Source organism: Heliangelus exortis, chromosome 20 (assembly GCF_036169615.1).
Source record: "Heliangelus exortis chromosome 20, bHelExo1.hap1, whole genome shotgun sequence".
Lineage (NCBI taxonomy): Eukaryota > Metazoa > Chordata > Aves > Apodiformes > Trochilidae > Heliangelus > Heliangelus exortis.
In genome coordinates, this window is record NC_092441.1 from 4,716,399 (window position 1) to 4,732,934 (window position 16,536).

The window sequence follows — 16,536 nt, forward strand, 5'->3', positions numbered from 1 at the left end:
CTGACTAATTTCAGGAAGTAAGAATGACTTCCAAGCAGTACAAGTGATCAGCTATTACTGCAGATATATTGCTCTCCTGCCTAACAAATAAAAAATTCCAAATTTAGAACAAACTCTGCCCAGCATGTTGGCTTCAGATCTTCAGAACTTGAGAGCTATAGTAACCCCAGGAATGAGGTTGCTGCTGTCTTCAAAAAGGATAATCCTCCTGAAACATGGATTCAACAATTTACCTTTTCAGAAACTGAATTTTGGAAGTACCAAATACAAAAAAAAAAACCCCAAAACATACATATTTTTCAAATAAAGACTAATGTTCTCCTTTCAAATACAGTCCTCCAGTTCTGCAGGACCCAAGCAATTCAAAATGAGAAGCAAAGAGTGTAGCTGATGATCATTTTTACCCATGCAGGAGTTAGTAGTGGAAGTAAAATACAGGGACAACACACTTAGCAAGGGTGACCAAATACTTCTGCTTAGGTGATGGCAATTGAATGTATACAATCAATTATACAGAAAAGGCACCAGAGCCTGCTGTACATACTTCATAAGATTATTACTGTAAAACATCCTTATTTTTAAAGGGAATGGAAAGAGTACAGCAAAACAAGCCCTGAGCTGTCTGCTTTACCAAACAGAAGCTGTTCTTTCTAAGGCACACTGGAGAAAATACAGGTTTTTGTAAGACCAGGGAAACATATTTAGTTTATGCCTATAAACCTCAAACTGCTGAAGACAGGAAATGCATTATTTACTATAAAATCAGAGAAATGGTCTGGAGGCAGAGAATTTTGTACAAATGTAGGGTAAAAAAAGTTCAGTTCATAGAAGTAAGTACACTTGAGAACATTCTTGTTTTGAATTGGTACAATCCACAGCCAGCTGGTACCTGGAGTAACAACCTTGTTCCAGAAATACCACCCTCTACACACAGGGCACCAGGACCAGGTAATTAGAAATAGACTGGAATAGTTCACTCTATGGCCCAGCTCTAAACCATTTATCTTTGCCTCTTCTTCCTTACTCTCTTGCTCCCCTGATCACTCTCTGTTCTGGATCTCATCTGTCTCCTCCTTTCCTTACTGGATCAACCCCTCTTGTCACCATCTATTGTGCTATCCACCTACTTCCATCACTGTCATCTCACATTGCTCACTGCTGCATGTGACTGTTAAATATAAATTTAATTAAAAAGCAACCATTGGTAACAAATTGAAATGACTGTCTAAAATTAGAATTGATCAGAAATTGTCTAAGATTTAAAAAGCAGTAATATTGCATGATATGCCTTTCTTGCTAAGGAATATCTTACTTTTGTGAACTGATGAGGAAATTAAACTGTGCAGGGGGCTGGCATGAACCACCTACAACTGAGAGACACAGAGCTACTCTGCTGAGCTCATTCCACAGTAAGTACAGACCAAAGTCATTCTTTTTCCTTTTGAAGCAAGAATTGCAACAGTACATGAAGACAAGAAACCCTTTTAACCTGTTACAAAACCCAGTGTAGTTACACATGAATAAAATAAGGGCTTCATTTACAGGAAGACATGACTGTAATGCTAGCATATTTTAAAAATAATGTCAAAAGTTCTTAGAAACTAGGATAGATACCTTTCCTTTCTTATTATAGATCTGAAGGGGGAAAAACAGTCACCATGTGCCTACATTAGCATACATTATCTTACCTGTAAAGCTAAGAGTCCTTTATTGAAACATAATACCTGTAAAAATTAATAATGAAAGGCAAAATCTTCATCCTCAGCTCCCAGGTAATGAGATATATGCTTTATGGCACGAGGTAGTAAATCTATTGTGAAATATGCACATTTGGTACCTCACTTAGGACTCTTCATAGGCACCAAGCAATTATTCTTCCTCTTTCAAATTCTCCTTAAAATATACTTCTGAAAAGCTTCCTGTATCATTCTTGGCAATCAACTTTCTCTGTACTTTTTTCCATTTAAATTATCACACTTGTGCACCATCCATGTCTAAGTAACTCTGCTAGCCCTCAGCTTCTCACTCCTACCTACTGAAAAAAAACTGAAAAAATGTGACAAGTGAAGGAATTGACAGAAAAGCACACCAAGCCTCTTAGACAAGATGAACACTGATAGCTTGAGCATCCACTCACATCTGAAACAAAGGTCTGCTTAGCCAGCTGGAATCCAGCTCTCTCAGGATGCTCACAGATACACACAGCTCCTTTGTAAGAGTTTCAGCTCCCTGTTGTATGAATTTATTTGTCAGTACCTGAAATAATGAGACAGTTGCTCCCTGGCTGCCTTGGAGTGTTTCCTCAGACTGTGAGCAATTTGCATCTCATGCTACAAAATTCAGAATGTGGGTTTTCTTCTGCCTCTCTTATGTCAAAACATCCCACTAGCACGAAGGATTAATTACTGCAATTCTGCACAGTGTGTTAACAGAAATCAACAGAGGGACAATTCAGGAAGTATTTACCATCCAGGAAAATTATTGATTCTGGAGAGTTTTGGCTTTAGTCTCCAGAGTGACCAAAAGCAAGTACAGCTTCTCCAGGGAGAGGCACAAAGTCAAGGGATTTTTCATAGTGAGGTCACAGTATGAACTGAACTTGTTCACAGACTTTCAAAGGACTGGTCTGAAATAAAGTCTTCCTCCAGAGGTGCTGGAAATTAACCTAAGGAGCCTGCACTGATCTTGTTAGCTCCTCTGCACTTTAAGATATAATCATATCACTAACTTGTTTTTCATTATTAAAATGCTTTGATTGAAAGTCAGTACAGGCAGTGCCTATTCAAAAGCTGACTCATCTCTTCTCATTAAAAGTAAGTGAATGGAAAGGGAATAAATTGCTTTTCTAGCAGCAACAACGGAGTTCTGAAATCTAGGTCACATTAAAGAACTGTCTTAAGCACTGGCTATAGACATTGAATTGTCTTTTTCTTTCCTGTGGAACATTGGAAATACCCTATGATTGCCAATAGATCAGCCAGCAACTTGGTCATAAGTGATATTTTAAATATTTTTATCCATATATAAATATGCCATCCTAATTATTTCACCTTTTATCTAGCTTCTCTGCTTTTTAATAATTGCTCTAGTTCTGATTCTCAGACATCAAATTAAACAGTGGTGTCTAATTTCTAGTCCTGTAACAACAACAGGCACAGGTAAGACCAGTTAAGTGAAAACAATGTCATTCCTCACTCACATTCAATAAAATGTGGTTTTAGACCAAGTAAGGAGAGCTCGGGGATAATTAAGGATTTAAAACCCATTTGTAAGTGGACATTTTCTTGAAATGTCATTGGAAAATAGGATTAGAATTTTGTAAAGTGCTAAGACACACTGAAAATCAGTTTTAAGAAATTTTTTAGTTCAGTGGCTGCTGACAAACTACTTCTTGGAAATTACAGCTATAATTCTAAACTACTTCAAAACACGTGGCTAACGTTGGACTAAAAAATTAATTTGGATCAAGCACACAGCACTGAAACACAGCACCAAAACATAGAAATTGCAATTTAAAAAGTAAATAAACTTAAAACCTGTAATAGTTTTTCAGAAAGCTTCAGTGGCACCTGTTCTGGCTGCCTCTATTCTGAAGTCTGTGCTTCCTCATTAGTCATTCTCCTCTTCTAATGAAGCCTTTAAGTGGGTAAGAGAGTGCAAAGGAGGTGCTTGACACTGCTTCACAGTCAGGGCAACAACTGATATTTTTGTTCAATGAAAAAGCACTGCATAAATGTAACATATGGTAATGATAAACCAGAAAGAAAGTATTTTTATAAATCACTAACAAACTTTACAATTATCTAAGAATGCAGAAAAACCTTCTCTATATTGTAATAGCTTCTAGTAATAATAGGTTACTATCCAGCAAGGAAAAAAAAAGCTGCTTTCAGGACTCTATTTCTAGTCAGAAAAAATATAATTAATTCAGGAAACTTCTGTTAAAAACTTGCCTCTCTACTCCCTGCAATCAATGACTGAGTCTGCTCATGCCTCCTTAAAATGAGGATAATAATTTTAATCAAGGTGTCCAAATGATGGAAATAAAGCAGATCATCTTAAATCTACAGACTTGTCTCACAAGTCTAGTGCTTTATTTTTAATTTAATATCCACAGCACTCACTTTAATTTAATTTAAATTGGAAATATTTTTTAAATTGTGCACTACTACAGTTCTCAACCAGGATGCTTCCTTTCTGTTGCAATGAAACTTAAAAATTATTGCATAGATTTTCCTTATGGAATTTGACAGTTCACTGTCAAAATTATAACTCTTCATTCTTATGAATGCAAAAGGCAAAATGGAAAATTTAAATGATCTGCAGAAAATTCAATGTCTTGCTGCAGTAAACAGTTAAGTAGAATAAGCTTTTAAATTCTAGACTGTGTCCTAGAAGAATTCTATTAAATATGCTTGGATTTTTTCCCCGAGGATTACAGAAACCACTTTGCTCATTATGCAATTTTGAATTTTAATTTTTCTGAAAGTACCTAAGTTATTCACCTTTGGCCTTCTCATTGTAATCTGATTTGCAGTGTATCTAAAGAGCTGCTGACAAGCTATTGATATTTCAATGACACATTCCCATTTCCTGAATGAAGCAAAAAATTTAGCAATGTCCCTATTACAGGACCAAAGAGATCCACTTCTCATCTTGTATGCATTTGATGTTATGTATTGGAACAATTAAAATTAGGTTATTCTCAGTTTACATCACTCAAGATGTAAAAGGAAGATTACCAGGCTTCTACACATCTTTTAAATACTATTGAAAGTTTCAAAGCAATAATGCACTTTAATTTCACCAAATTAGTATTTTCTCTAGAGGAAGTTCTGTCTCAGGAAATGTTTAATTGACAAACATAACCTCTTTAACCATACAACACTGATTTTAATATTTATTTCCTTTATGGATCAAAAGCTATTAAAAAGGGGAGCTATACAGATGCATTCAGGATATAAATTGTATAATTTAATAGGTCTGTTCTATTTCTGATTTAAGGAATTCACTGAAATATTTATGGCCTTGCCAGAACAATGAATACACAGTTATCTCTTTAGTTATCATTATGTTGTTTCCCAAGCAGCTCTTCTAGTAAGGAAGAAAATGTACATTCCTTGCTCATTAGCTGAAAGAATATTAAAGGTATGCAATCCTTCCAATGCAGAATTGTTCCACAAAGATTACCTTGCAGGAAATAATTTTCTCTTTCTACTAAAAATATAAAAAAGACAGAACAGCATGAGTTTCAGGAAGCACTAGAAAACAGACAAAATTTTTAGGGTCAAAAGAGGATTTGTAATTTTGATATTAAGTCTCTGCAAAGGTATCTTTAATATCATCAGTCTAATTACCAAAAGCCAAGTTAGCCAAGGTTTGCCTATCTCACAATGATATATGTATTTTTATGAACTGACGTGAACCAAAAAGAGGGAGCAGAGTTGGAGGGGAACAGCCTACACTTGCATGGCAGCTTCTTCAGAGCTGTCCTGATGAACTACAGCCATCTGTGCAAAATTATAGCATTACTGTATCTTTGATTTCAAGAAGAAAATAGTAATAATGCAAATGACATTAATTCTGTTGCAATAAAAAAAAAACCACCACATCAGGGCCACAACAACTAAATATGAGTAGGACTAAATAATATGAGTACTTAACATGATTAAATCTTCTCAAAGTACCAAAATTGTTATTTGTGAAGACACACAACTTTGTTCCACTGTCAAAAGAATGGGAAATGACAACATTTTGCTGAACATGGAATGGTTTTGGTAACTGATCATAATAAGGTCTAAGATTCTTGTATTTACAGGCAGTCAGCATACAAGGAAAATTAAACAAAAAGTGGGCAACTAAACTTCCACCTGTAGGATCTTCATCAGCCAATGACTGTTGTGACTGGGGAGCTCAGTATCAGCAAGGTAATTAAGCATTTCTGGGAGGGATGTTAATTCAGAGACTGTTACACATCAGCTTGATTGCCATGTGTCAGATCCCAGGGCAGGACCTGACATTTTTCCCATCCTAAAGGAACAGGATGGGAAAAAATAGTTTTCAAGATGCACTGCTTGAGTTCCTGTCAAACAGAGACACAGGCTTCAGAGCACTTAATGGATACTGATAACTGGGATTCTTTCAACAAAAGGAAGACTATTTGTGGATGGCAATTTCAGAGGCAGAGTAATGAAATCAGCAGTCAAAATACTTGAAGGCTGCATTATGCCAGTGCAGATTTCAAAATGCCAATTGCCTGCTACTTTATGAAGAGATAAGTATGTTCCAGGGTTAATCAGATTTTGGCCATTACCAGTACCAAGCGTATTTCTTTTCTCATTTTGTAATAGAAAAGAAGAAAATGCTTTCTCAATTCTTATTCAGCATGATTTGCACCATGTGGACTACTAAGTGCATCCAGTAACTACTTTTAAAGGCTACAGTCCTTTCACTGAGGCATTATTATCTTTTGTATGATGAAAGTAATTTTCTTTATGTCTTCAGGAGACACTTGTATTCTACAAAGCAGAAGGGCCTCTCAAAAATAAATTTCTAAAAATAGGTTGCAGTATTTTCAGGAAGACGAAGGATGAGTCTTTCAGGGGATGAGTTTGATTATTCTGTTTATTACTTTCTTATTTGCATTTTTGGATCTTGAGGATCCTGTATGGATCTGGAAAACGAGATTTTATCTATATATTTTTTAAAATAGAGTCCTTACATGTGAAGAATCACCAACCTGACCTCACGTTGCTGACATTCAACCTGCAAAAGCTGAAAACTGATCTGCAGCATTATGGCAAGGCAATATATGCTTGGAGATTTTCAGGAATAGTCCAAACTTCTTTGAGCCACTTCCTGCAGGAAAACTGTCATGCTACTATAGAGGAAGAGGACAATTTGTGTGGCTAATTCATAAATATGTCATTTTGACCTGGTTGTCAAGGATGATTTTTAACAAGGGAAGCAGTTTTCCTTTGGAAGAACACTCCTCCACCTTGTCTTTGCACCTAGACTTTGTTTCACGTGGGAATGAATCATGAGGTTATTTTAGTTAGGGCTCCTTTACTTCACGTTGTACAAAATGAAGCAAATACTGAAAGAGATCTATTTATAATGTAAAATATATCATGGTGGTTGCCCAGCTATACATTTTTATCCTCTTAAGAAATCTCAAAAATTTCTCTTCAATTCTCGAAGAATTCATTAGCAAATTATTAAATTGTGGACATCTTTCTGGAAAAACAGGAGAACCCTCAGTCTGCAGTGTAAAATCTATTACATGTTTATCTTTGATATGGCATTCATGAAATGCCACATATGTGATAGCCCCAGTTTTATGACAGCTCATCTGCAAGAAAACTGAGGATTTGCATAGGAAATTTGGTGAGAACGTGGAATAGAGGACTGCAGACAGCATGCTATTAAATAGTTATTTTGACTTGACTACTTTTTTTTGAGGAAGAGAATGAGCTTTAAAGCTTTAATCTCATACACAAGCTCATCAGAGCCCAAATCTATCTGTAATACTCTCCGAATCAGAATGAACTCAGGATGACGTTCAGTCTAAGTCCTTCTCTGCAGTGCTATTTTTAACTCTTGGCTTCATAAAATGGATCCCTGCTCTGGCTTCAGAGGTTTCTAACATGTATCCTACCTACTATGTTTGACATAACCACATGTTAGGACTCACTTGCATTTAGAATTAAAAGTTTTCCTTGCACCAGTTCCTGTGTAGTGTGATAGAAACAATTCAATGTGACAGAACTCTACCACAGTCACTGGTGGAAAACCAATTCTCTTCTCCTGGCCACTGTTATTCTTTTCACCTTCACCAGTCCCTCTAATTCTAGTATTCTGGACACTCTTGAACACTTTTAAAATTTTCTTATTTTGCTTTCTTCTTCATAAATTGATGTAATAAATGTGTTGCATAAATAATGTCAAATAAGACAGTTTTAATGCTTGAAATATTTCCTCAACAAATAGTTATTCAGCCCCTTTCTAAATTAATTCCCTAACAACAAAAAAAGGATGTTAAAAATTCTGATACAATGATTACTGTCAATCATAATTCACCAGCATTCCAAAACCTCCTGTATTTTGTCAGGCCCTTAGTTTTATTTCCAAAATCAACCTGACCAAACTGGAGCAGAACTGGAGCATATCTATAGGTAAATATGATCAAAATCTGCAATCTTTTAGAAAATGTGAACCAGGTATTGTACAACAAGGGACAGTTGTTCCTTAGATTTCCAAACTGCATGCAGTTTGTTAAAGAAACTGGTCATGAACTAGGATAATTTTAATCAGTGGAAACACATTTCTGTTCATGACCTGAGGCTATGCATGTATCTCTAAATGAAGCTGCAGGTCACAGTCACTCCCTACAGCCATGAAATCTTCATTAAGACACATTTGATACATGTTCATGCATATTCAGCAGAATAACATTTTGTAAATATTCTGGTATGAAAACAAAGTATTGCAGCCAGGAAATTCTGCTCGTTTTACATGATTTCGGAAAAAAAAATTCCTTATTTTGGCATTAATTTTCTGCTTTAAGTTTTCTAGGAAAAAAATGTACCCTACTCTAATTTTGAATTCTAATTATGCCTTGATAAAGGTGCACACTGAACTGACTGACCCCTACTGCACTACTGAACCTGCACTGTCCTCCAGTGCTATGAGTGATTTATTCTGCCAGTTCACACTCAATTTTAAACAAAACATCTATCTTCTTGCTGATTAATTGATTTTAAAAAGATTTAAAAGCTCTGGATCTGGATACTAAGGGCATTCCCTGACTTCAAAACTCACATTTAAAAATCCTTAACAATAATGCTCTTATTGTTTTAAGATTTGGAGAATTCTTTTCATTCGGATGCATCCTTTGTATCTTGGAAGAAGGATCTCTGTGTGGTTTAAGACACAAATTTATTAAAGCTTATATTCCAAAATCCTGTTGACTTAGACTGCATTCATTGCTTCTGTTCAAAGCCCAGCAAGGGCAATTGAAATATTCTCACCAATAAGATTCATGGAATTTCAGGTGATGTCTCTTGAGACAAAGAAGCCCAAGTCTCTAGAACCCCATGTGATGTTTACTTCTGACTTCTTCCTCCTCATGTTTAGATCAAGATGATTTGAACTACAGAGAACTGTCAGTATATTGGTTTTGGAAGAGTGAGGAATGGTTCTGCCAACAGAACCAAAATACTTAGATCAGCAAGAGCCTTTTTCCTGCATTTGTAGGTCTTCCACTATCCTGAAAGACTCTGAGCCTCTGACCTACACCACAGTCCTAACCCAACTCAAGCAGAACTCCTGCTCAGGATCCTTCTTTTACATTTGGACAAACCCAAACACGTTGACTGCTGACTCACACTGCCCTCAATCAGCAAGCAAGATGCTAAAGCCACAACATTTGATACAAGAAAAGGGGGGTACCTGTAAGTGTGTACACACACACACACAGACACACACACAAACTCACAATCTATTTCCAAAATGGCACGGACAGACTTGGCAAGGTCTCTGGCTTCTGCTGCGATGCTAAAGCCACAACATTTGATACAAGAAAAGGGGGGTACCTGTAAGTGTGTACACACACACACACAGACACACACACAAACTCACAATCTATTTCCAAAATGGCACGGACAGACTTGGCAAGGTCTCTGGCTTCTGCTGCAAGGGCTGTGGTGGCTGCAGGTCCAATCCTTCCCAACCGTGCAAGAAGTGCTTTAGTAGACAATGCTGCTCTTCTGTCACTAAGAGAACAAAAAGTAAGTGTTTATTTGTAAAATTATAAAAGAAATTAAGTTAACTTATCAAAGTACCTTGTGTTTCTAGATTGATTTTGGTCTAACTGTATGAACAAAAAAAAATAATACTATCAAATAGCAGTTCTGACTGTCCAATAAATGTATTGGGAAAGTTCAGTTCTAACAACATCCAAATCTCAAAATCCAGTGCCAAAAACTCAGTGAGTATCAGGAAAGTGATTTACTTAAAATTAATTTCATGGTAGCATTTCAGAAGGGGCACTGCTTTAAGGGACCTGATTCTTATCTTCTAGGCTGTTAGTGAGTCAGTTTATCACTTTAGCTTTGTGTCTTACACTTCAATTCAGATACTAAAAGAGAGCCTACAAACCCTGTAAAACATCCATCACTCTTCTGCACTGCCAATGGGAACTGCATTTAATTAATTAGGATTAGCATATGAGAACACAGACATCTACAGTTTAATAGTTGACTTGAACCTGCAGATTTTTATTAAATAAAGTTCTAGCTAACTTTACTTAAACAGATTTGATGAGATAGCTTTACTAAAACTTGTCAGGTCAGAGATTAAACAACTTTATTGTTAAATAAATATTATGGAACACTACCCAGGATACAGGCAGAATCATTCTTGTATTCTGAAGGGCCAATGGCTGCTCTACATCTTTTTGAATATTCCTAGGTACCTTTTTGAACAAAAAAAGCAATAAAACTTAAAATGGATATACATGTTGTTAATTTATTTATATGCTACTGGGTTAATTATGATGCAAAATTGCATCAAAAAATGATAGCCCACTGTTAAAGTTCTTTGCAATTTTAACTAATCCTTGGCACGTTATAATTACTTTATGGAAACATCCAGATAACCATAGCTCTTTAATTACTAAGTGTTTTAATTTAATTCTGAGTTTTTAAATGAAGCTGTATCCTGAATGCCTAACTCATAATTCATGCCATCTCCCCTCCTCCATTAAATGAAATTCAGAAACATACAGCAAAAAATATGGGAAAAATATTTTTTGGCAGTTTTTGGAGACATTGAAACAACAGTTGAGTTTTTCAGTATTAATATTGCCAATTCAATATCAATAACAATGCCATTACCTTAGTACTGTCGAGGAAGCAGAGTTATCTGAAAGTATTTCATGCACAACCTGTTGGCAACAGTCAAGAATTTAACAGTTTATAAGTTGACATGGTCAGAAAGTTCTCTCTTTATAATTCAATTTTCTTTTGGAGTGTGGGGGATTCAATTTGTAATCAAAGAGTTTAGTCTCTCCCAGCTAGAAATGTCAAAGTAAAACCTAAAATATTATAGCCCCTTTACATGAAATAAGTAATATATATTTTTTTAATTTCACATTTCAAAATAATATATTATTTTAATGCCTTTTTTCTTCAGGGAATTTCACAGAAATTGATATCAGCTTGTGAAAAACTAGCTGAAAAAATTATCTGATCAGTTTCATTTCTTTAGTGTATGGCAAAAGACAAAAATTAAGTCAATTCCTACAAGGATCTGTACCCTTATTCACTGTATTTCTGACAGTGAAAGGATCTCTGCAAACTAGTTTATAGTCAGTTTGCTACATTTATTCCTCAGAAATATCAACACAAAACTTCCTAATACAATGGTGCTAGAAATGAAAAGCAAAGTTACCTCTACAAATTGTAGCAATTTTTCAGTAGCCACCTCAAAGGTCTTCCTGGAGGATTCTGATTTCCGCAGCTGGCAGTCGAGCACTGTAACTCTCTTTCTCAAGTCTTGGATGTTATCCTGGGAAAGATATTTTAAGGCTTTTATGCTAATAATTTTCTGCCATGGCTCACAAAGATACAGTGAATGAATTGAAATAGCTGTCTGATTTGCTTAACAAAGAGAGTTTTCTACATTTCTGTAAAATGTGGCTGCTCCTGAGGCAGCTATGCCTGAGCTGGGAGGGAATCAGCTCTCAAACTGCAACAGGTTCTGGCAAGTGATTAAAGGTAAAGTGAAACTGGCAGCTAACAGCAGTGATAGGGCTGAAACTTGGGACAGCTTGAACTCATTCCTGAATGAATCAAAAGATCAACTGGATGGTGACAGCATCTGTCAGCAAGGTGCCATGAACAGCCAGGATGGGAACAAGCTCAGCTGGCACCTCTACACCCTTTGGACCAGAGAGTAATTCTGGCTTGTCTTGGAGAAAATTACCCCCAGGAGTTCTCTACATGCACTTGTGTAAAGTGTTATGCATTCCTTCTGTCCTTCAGCTAGAGAGAGCTATGGAGGCTCAAGGTTTCAGCTGGAGGCCCTCTCACTGTTCATGTGAGAGATCACAAGTCAACTCTTCCCAGGCACGTGGGCATGTTTGTCAAGCTGGGCTGCCTGCTGAACAGAGGGCCCAGACAAAAAACACTCCCCAAAATTAAGAACAGCACTACCATTAAAAATAAGTTTTTACATGACTGTAAAAAAAAAAAAAAAAAAAAAAAAAAAAAGTTTTTTAATAAATAAAAAAATAGGTTTTACATCACTTTTCTGAAAGCCCATTGTCTACTAGAAAATAGTTATTAAAAGCCCACCAACTCCCCCCTCATTATCTTTCTCTGAAGCCAATGAGCACACACATTTGTTTGTATAAACTGTACAAAGCAGCAGAATCATGATCACTCTGAATGTCAAAGAATCTGGTGATTAAAACACCTTTCTTTGGTAATCTCACTGTCCACTACTGGAGCAGGAGCTGGTAAGAAGCCTGAGAGTCACCTCTCTCTTTTATATTAAAAAAAAAACAAACCAGTGTACCATAGTGTTGGCACCTGCTGCTTCTTTTGAGCAAGAAATGCAGAGACTCAAATCTCAACTCTGATTTTCAAGTGCTCACTCAGAATTTTAGGAATTCAGGCTGGCATCCCAGAGCCCAGTCTCTAAGAAAGCAACCCACAGGCTTTGAATTTCTTAAAATTTTGGTATTCATTCAAGTCCTAGAAAAAAAACCAACCAACAATGCTGCAAAAAAACCAGAAAGAAGAGATGGGCCATCTCACCCAGATGTTCAGAAAGAACGTGTAGGGTGTGAGCCAGCTTATCACACACAGTCACAATTAGATGAGAGGAATTCCCTGGGAGCTACATGTACTTGCTATGTTGCTTTTTTGCAACCTTGTATACAATAGATTTTAGCTTTTAATAGCTTGTAATACTGAATTAATTCTCACAATGTAATAAGATAATTGGTAGGTTTTGTTCATCAATACATTCTCATTTTCATGGGAAAAACAAGGTAAACACACAAATGCCAACCAGCTTGCACTTGGATCTGCAATTATGGGGAAAAATTCAAAAGTGCCTCAACGATTTTATTCTTTCTCCTGTTTTGAAATGCCCCACTGGAGATAAAGTGATTTTAAACTATGAGACTCAATTAAAAAAAAATAAAAAATTTTGAGCAGTATACTGCTAGTAGCATTTAAATTATCATCTTGATTAGGTCTGTATTTACTTAAGAACAGTACTGGACTTATACTTTTATTATTTTCTCATAGAAACATAAATATGAAGGTCATTTTTCCATAAACACAAAAGCACACAAATATCCATACGATTTTTGAACAGAATGTATCTGCAGTCCTGAAACCAGCCCGTGCCTCAATACCTGAGATGTGCCATTTTGACCTCTAACCCACATGTGCTTCTAGCTCCTATTTTTCCATCCCAAAATGATCTGGATAAAGGAAGATTCATACACTTCCCATTCCCCCCTTCACTCCGCATCATCCCAGTTATTGAATAACAGAAGACAAACGGTGACCTACTTTAGAAAAGCAGATGAAAAGAAAATGAAAACAAGATACATGACAACAGCAAGGAAACCATGGTAACTACAACAGGCAGCTGCTTTGCTTACTTTATTTTGGCCAGAATGATCTGTGAGCTGAGCCTTCAGCTCTACAATTTCAGCTTCCAAGAGGCGAATTACTTCTTCATAGTCCATCTCCATCCCACGAGCCTGTCTCTGGGCAGCTTCTGCAAGATGAATTCTGCTCCTCAGGGCTCTGGTCTCTTCTACAGCTGCCTTGGCTTCCTAAAGATGACAGAGTTTAATTGAAAAGTTACAAGTCCACCTAAGAAAGTTGTACAAATTTACCTCGAGAGCACTGCAGTTGGCTTTAGAGCTACCTTGTAGTATTCCTGGCTAGGTGGTTCAGTTACTAATTTTAAAGTGTATGATGTTGAAACAAAGAAGAGTCACTTACAGAGAGAGAATTTTCCTAATAAACTGAAGCACAAATTCTATGAATACTGTAAATCTAACTGAATAAAAGGTTCCATAGAAACCCATCTAGTACTTTTCATCTACCCCATCACTCCCACATGAAAAAAAATTCCTTAATGAGAAGTTATTTCATTTTTCTATTCAGTTGATGTTCTCAACTTGGTTGGTTTTATTTTTCTGCTTAGGTAGTTATCCTGTATTATCACTGACGAGTATTCTATAAAATTGATATGTAAATAATATATGCAAAACAGGAAATTAGAAACTGTTAGTTTTTTATTCAGCTAAGGTAATCCTAAATGTTGTAAAATCTGATTCAGGAAAGGACACTGCTCAGTTAATTTTACTACAAAATACTGATTCAAGTTAACTTTGATTTGTGTATTTTAAAAGTCAAACTAAATGCCTGGACAACAGACATGAAACAAAACAAACTTCAGACTACAAAAAACCAAACAAAGGCAGAGAAACGGGGTTTCTGGCACCAAAAGCAGTAAATCATAATTTTCCTTAGCTTTTTTCATAATCTCCAAAAAATTACATTTATACAAATTTTCTGACTCATTAAAGGTATAAGCTTTAAATAAAAAATTTGCAGACCTAGAAACTCTTGGTACAACTTCCCCAGCTGAGGATATGTAGCTGAATATCCTGTTCCTAGTTACTTGTTTTATCTTATATCCATTTCCTTGCTGGGAATAGGACTAGAGGGGAAACAGAGGTAGAGACACTGAGAATCCATAGTAAGTAGGAAATAATCTTCTAGAAACTAGAGTTGAAATCACTTTCTAAAAAACCGAAATGACCAAATTTTTTTTTTTTTTCTGGAAGAAACATCATATAATATTAACAGGTGTCATTATATAAATGCCTGGAAAGGTTAAGCTTACAAAGGCACATTTAATTTTGCTATTTCCCAACTTAGAACTATTTGTTCTGTGTAATTAATATTCTTCAAGTCAGCTTTTCCTATACTTTGCCATAAGTACTTTAATTTTTACTTTTTGTAAAATGATCTACCAGTCTCAGTTTCATGTGACTTTTAACCTGTACATTGTTAGTCTTTATAAACAATATATATTTATTTTGGGCCATAAGTTAACTAATGTCAATGACATATAGAAGGAATAATCTTCCTCATATTTACAATGGTTTTGCAATACAATACCAATTTGGATGATTGCCAAGGACATTCTGGTCTTTTATAAAACAAAGCATTAGAAGAAGTAATCACACATGTAGCAAGCAGCAAATTCATTAGTGAATACAGATGACACTGTTATATATTTCAGAGGTTTGTGTTATTGGAACACAAGAGACAGATTTAAATAACCTTTAACCTGACAGCAAGTACAATGATTCTTTTTTTTTTTATTTTATTATTCTTTTGGAAGCACAAAACATTAGATGACCCTATTCTAGAAGCTACCAGAAAGCTTATTTTGCATGGCTTTCTGTCACTTGCCTGGTTTGTTTCACAGCTCTCTGCCAAAGCAGAAGAGAAAAGACCACCAGAAAAAGACCCCCAGAGCAATCCACCCCTCCTGCAGGATGCTCATGGCAGTGCTTTTTCCTAGAAACAATTCAGAGAACACTGAGGCAGGCTTCTAAGAAGTTATGAATCTACAGAAGTAGAGGTCAAACTCACTGCCTCTGTAGAGGACATTTTCTTGCCACTGTAAGAAACTGCATGACTCACTGGCAAGAAAAGCTGGCCCTCCTGACACAAAGGATGATTTGAAAGTCTTCAGCAGCAAAGGTTTTCTTCAGTAAGAAGCTGGAGGTGGAAAAAGAGTCACGGAGACAGAAGAGAAAAGATGCTCTAGCATTAAGTTTGACTAAAATAATGGAACACAGAGGCCTTGACATGCACACATAGGAATTATTGAAATAAACTGACACCAGAAAAGTCATGGGAAAATTGCTGTAATGAAAAGGGAGGTTTTCATGTTGAAATAAGACCTCCTTAGCACAAAGGTTTAATCTCTCATAATCCAGAATTGCCTTTACTCCTCCATTGTTTTTTTCAGAAACCTAATTGTTGAATATTAATTTCTCTGCAATAGCAGACTAAGTATGACCAGATTTCAACAGTGAAAGACCTAAAGGAATAATTAATGAACAATGGATTCTTACATTACAATGAAACAATTATCCACACTACAAACGAATTAGCAAAATTTTCTGACAAACCAGAGATGTTTGTAAGAGCAGAGAGGCACAAAGGAAAGGATCCCATCAGGTTTCCCAGTTCTACAGTTCCTGAAGCTGGCCCTGTGGTTCTCCTGCTCAGGTAGGAAAGGGGCCCCCACCAGTGTCAACAAGATTTCAGGTACATAAGGGTTCCTTTCTGTGTTTTATGCCAATTTTGGCTTCCGTATGATTTCAAAAAAGACCTAAGGATAGTGCTATAAAAAAAATCTCAAAGAATACATCAATTAATATATTCCAATTGCCATTGACCAATATTAGAAATTCAGCATTCC

The 16,536-nt window shown here is 36.1% G+C and overlaps 1 protein-coding gene across 5 annotated transcripts in view; it reads right to left on the bottom strand.

Annotated features, from left to right (window-relative positions):
- Window positions 1-16,536, bottom strand: part of STXBP4 (syntaxin binding protein 4) — a 58,942-nt gene that overhangs the window by 17,961 nt on the left and 24,445 nt on the right. For all 5 annotated transcript variants that reach the window (XM_071764369.1, XM_071764367.1, XM_071764366.1 and 2 more), the window contains 4 exons: window positions 13,682-13,858; window positions 11,452-11,568; window positions 10,896-10,945; window positions 9,640-9,773 (listed from right to left, as the gene is read on the bottom strand). In XM_071764369.1, the coding sequence (XP_071620470.1) occupies window positions 9,640-9,773; window positions 10,896-10,945; window positions 11,452-11,568; window positions 13,682-13,858 (478 nt within the window). The remainder of the gene's footprint in view (window positions 1-9,639; window positions 9,774-10,895; window positions 10,946-11,451; window positions 11,569-13,681; window positions 13,859-16,536) is intronic.